General features: G+C 33.8%; 1 protein-coding gene across 1 annotated transcript; it reads left to right on the top strand.

Moving 5' to 3' along the window:
• The first annotated feature begins 201 nt into the window (after window positions 1-201).
• LOC139839434 (uncharacterized) lies at window positions 202-702 on the top strand. The gene has a single exon (XM_071829496.1). The coding sequence runs from the start codon at window positions 202-204 to the stop codon at window positions 700-702; it is 501 nt and encodes a 166-aa protein (XP_071685597.1).
• The last annotated feature ends 2,100 nt before the right edge of the window (window positions 703-2,802 follow it).

The following is a 2,802-nucleotide window of genomic DNA, read 5'->3' as shown; positions in this document are numbered from 1 at the left end:
GTTATCATGATCCATGTATATCGGTTATATATTTGTTATACCTGCGTGTATATAAGCAGAGCACAGATTAATAAACATTCAAGGATTACCTTCCTTTATGGTATCAGACGCCTCCCTATTCTCTTAAAGCCTAGTTCGACTATTCCCGTTTCTGCACAATCTTCACCCTACGATCCAATCATCACCATCATCAACATCAAAATGTTTGATTCCTCAAAAATTCACCCTGCTGTTACAGTCAATAACATCAAAAATTTCATACCCATAACCCTAGAGATGGAGAAAAGCCAATACTCATTTTGGTCTGGTCTTTTCAAGAACCATTGTCGAGCATACGAAGTTCTTGAACACATTATTTCGGCAACCTCTGATGATTCCTCTTCCACCAATCCACCCACCCCACCACCTACACGCACTACTTCTTGGGGACTATTAGATGCAATCATTCTCCAATGGATTTACGGTACAATATCTCTTGATCTTCTGCGTACCGTTTATAAAGAGGATTCCACCGCTCAACAAGCTTGGGATCATTTAAAAGGACTTTTTCAAGATAATAAGAACTCTCATCATGTTCATCTTCAACACCAATTCGTCAATACTAGCCTCGAAAATTTTCCAGATGCTTCATCTTACTGCCAGGAGCTCAAGATACTTGCTGACCAAATTGGTACAGTCGGACCGACTGTTGAAGAAGACTGATTGGTTTTACAATTGGTCACCGGACTTAGTGACTCTTATGCTAGTCTTCGCTCGATTATCTCCCACAGAGAACGACTTACATCTTTCTATGAAGCCCGCTCAATGCTCATCCTTGAAGAAGCTCAAAATCAACAACTTGCAACACAAGCTGCTTCTGCATCAGCGACGGCTCTTGTTTCATCCGGACCTCCAAATTCGTCACCATCTCCGGCACAATTGAATCGAAAATTGAATAACAGGGGTAGAGGATCTTATCGTGGTGGTAATAATAGGGGTAGATCTAATCGTGGTAGAGGCAGAGGTTATCAAGGTCACAATTCACAATCTGGATCGGGTCATCACCAATTTCAGACACAACCATGGGTTTACGGGCCTTGTGTAGTGACCCGAACTTTTCCATGTTTATATATATTAATTGAGATTGATATTTACATGAATAAATGTTTCCAACATGTTAAGCAATCAAACTTGTTAAGACTTGATTAATTGAAATATGTTTCATATAGACAATTGACCACCCAAGTTGACCGGTGATTCACGAACGTTAAAACTTGTAAAAACTATATGATGACATATATATGGATATATATATAGTTAACATGATACTATGATAAGTAAACATATCATTAATTATATTAACAATGAACTACATATGTAAAAACAAGACTACTAACTTAATGATTTTTAAACGAGACATATATGTAACGATTATCGTTGTAAAGACATTTAATGTATATATATCATATTAAGAGATATTCATACATGATAATATCATGATAATATAATAATTTAAAATCTCATTTAATGTTATAAACATTGGGTTAACAACATTTAACAAGATCGTTAACCTAAAGGTTTCAAAACAACACTTACATGTAACGACTAACGACGACTTAACGACTCAGTTAAAATGTATATACATGTAGTGTTTTAATATGTATTTATATACTTTTGAAAGACTTCAATACACTTATCAAAATACTTCTACTTAACAAAAATTCTTACAATTACATCCTCGTTCAGTTTCATCAACAATTCTACTCGTATGCACCCGTATTTGTACTCGTACAATACACAGCTTTTAGATGTATGTACTATTAGTATATACACTCCAATGATCAGCTCTTAGCAGCCCATGTGAGTCACCTAACACATGTGGGAACCATCATTTGGCAACTAGCATGAAATATCTCATAAAATTACAAAAATATGAGTAATCATTCATGACTTATTTACATGAAAACAAAATTACATATCCTTTATATCTAATCCATACACCAACGACCAAAAACACCTACAAACACTTTCATTCTTCAATTTTCTTCATCTAATTGATCTCTCTCAAGTTCTATCTTCAAGTTCTAAGTGTTCTTCATATATTCTACAAGTTCTAGTTACATAAAATCAAGAATACTTTCAAGTTTGCTAGCTCACTTCCAATCTTGTAAGGTGATCATCCAACCTCAAGAAATCTTTGTTTCTTACAGTAGGTTATCATTCTAATACAAGGTAATAATCATATTCAAACTTTGGTTCAATTTCTATAACTATAACAATCTTATTTCAAGTGATGATCTTACTTGAACTTGTTTTGGTGTCATGATTCTGCTTCAAGAACTTCGAGCCATCCAAGGATCCGTTGAAGCTATATCCATTTTTCTCTTTTCCAGTAGGTTTATCCAAGGAATTTAAGGTAGTAATGATGTTCATAACATCATTCGATACATACATATAAAGCTATCTTATTCGAAGGTTTAAACTTGTAATCACTAGAACATAGTTTAGTTAATTCTAAACTTGTTCGCAAATAAAAGTTAATCCTTCTAACTTGACTTTTAAAATCAACTAAACACATTATCTATATCTATATGATATGCTAACTTAATAATTTAAAACCCGGAAACACGAAAAACCGGATTTACGCCGTCGTAGTAACACCGCGGGCTGTTTTGGGTTAGTTAATTAAAAACTATGATAAACTTTGATTTAAAAGTTGTTATTCTAAGAAAATGATTTTTATTATGAACATGAAACTATATCCAAAAATTATGGTTAAACTCAAAGTGGAAGTATGTTTTCTAAAATGGTCATCTAGACGTC

This window comes from Rutidosis leptorrhynchoides, chromosome 4 (assembly GCF_046630445.1).
Source record: "Rutidosis leptorrhynchoides isolate AG116_Rl617_1_P2 chromosome 4, CSIRO_AGI_Rlap_v1, whole genome shotgun sequence".
In the NCBI taxonomy this organism is placed as follows: Eukaryota; Viridiplantae; Streptophyta; class Magnoliopsida; order Asterales; family Asteraceae; genus Rutidosis; species Rutidosis leptorrhynchoides.
Note: the sequence above shows the minus strand (reverse complement) of the source record. Positions and strands in the feature narration are given on the sequence as shown.

Coding starts and splice junctions, on each gene's coding strand:
- LOC139839434 (XM_071829496.1), top strand. CDS start 202: ATGTTTGATTCCTCAAAAATTCACCCTGCTGTTACAGTCAATAACATC.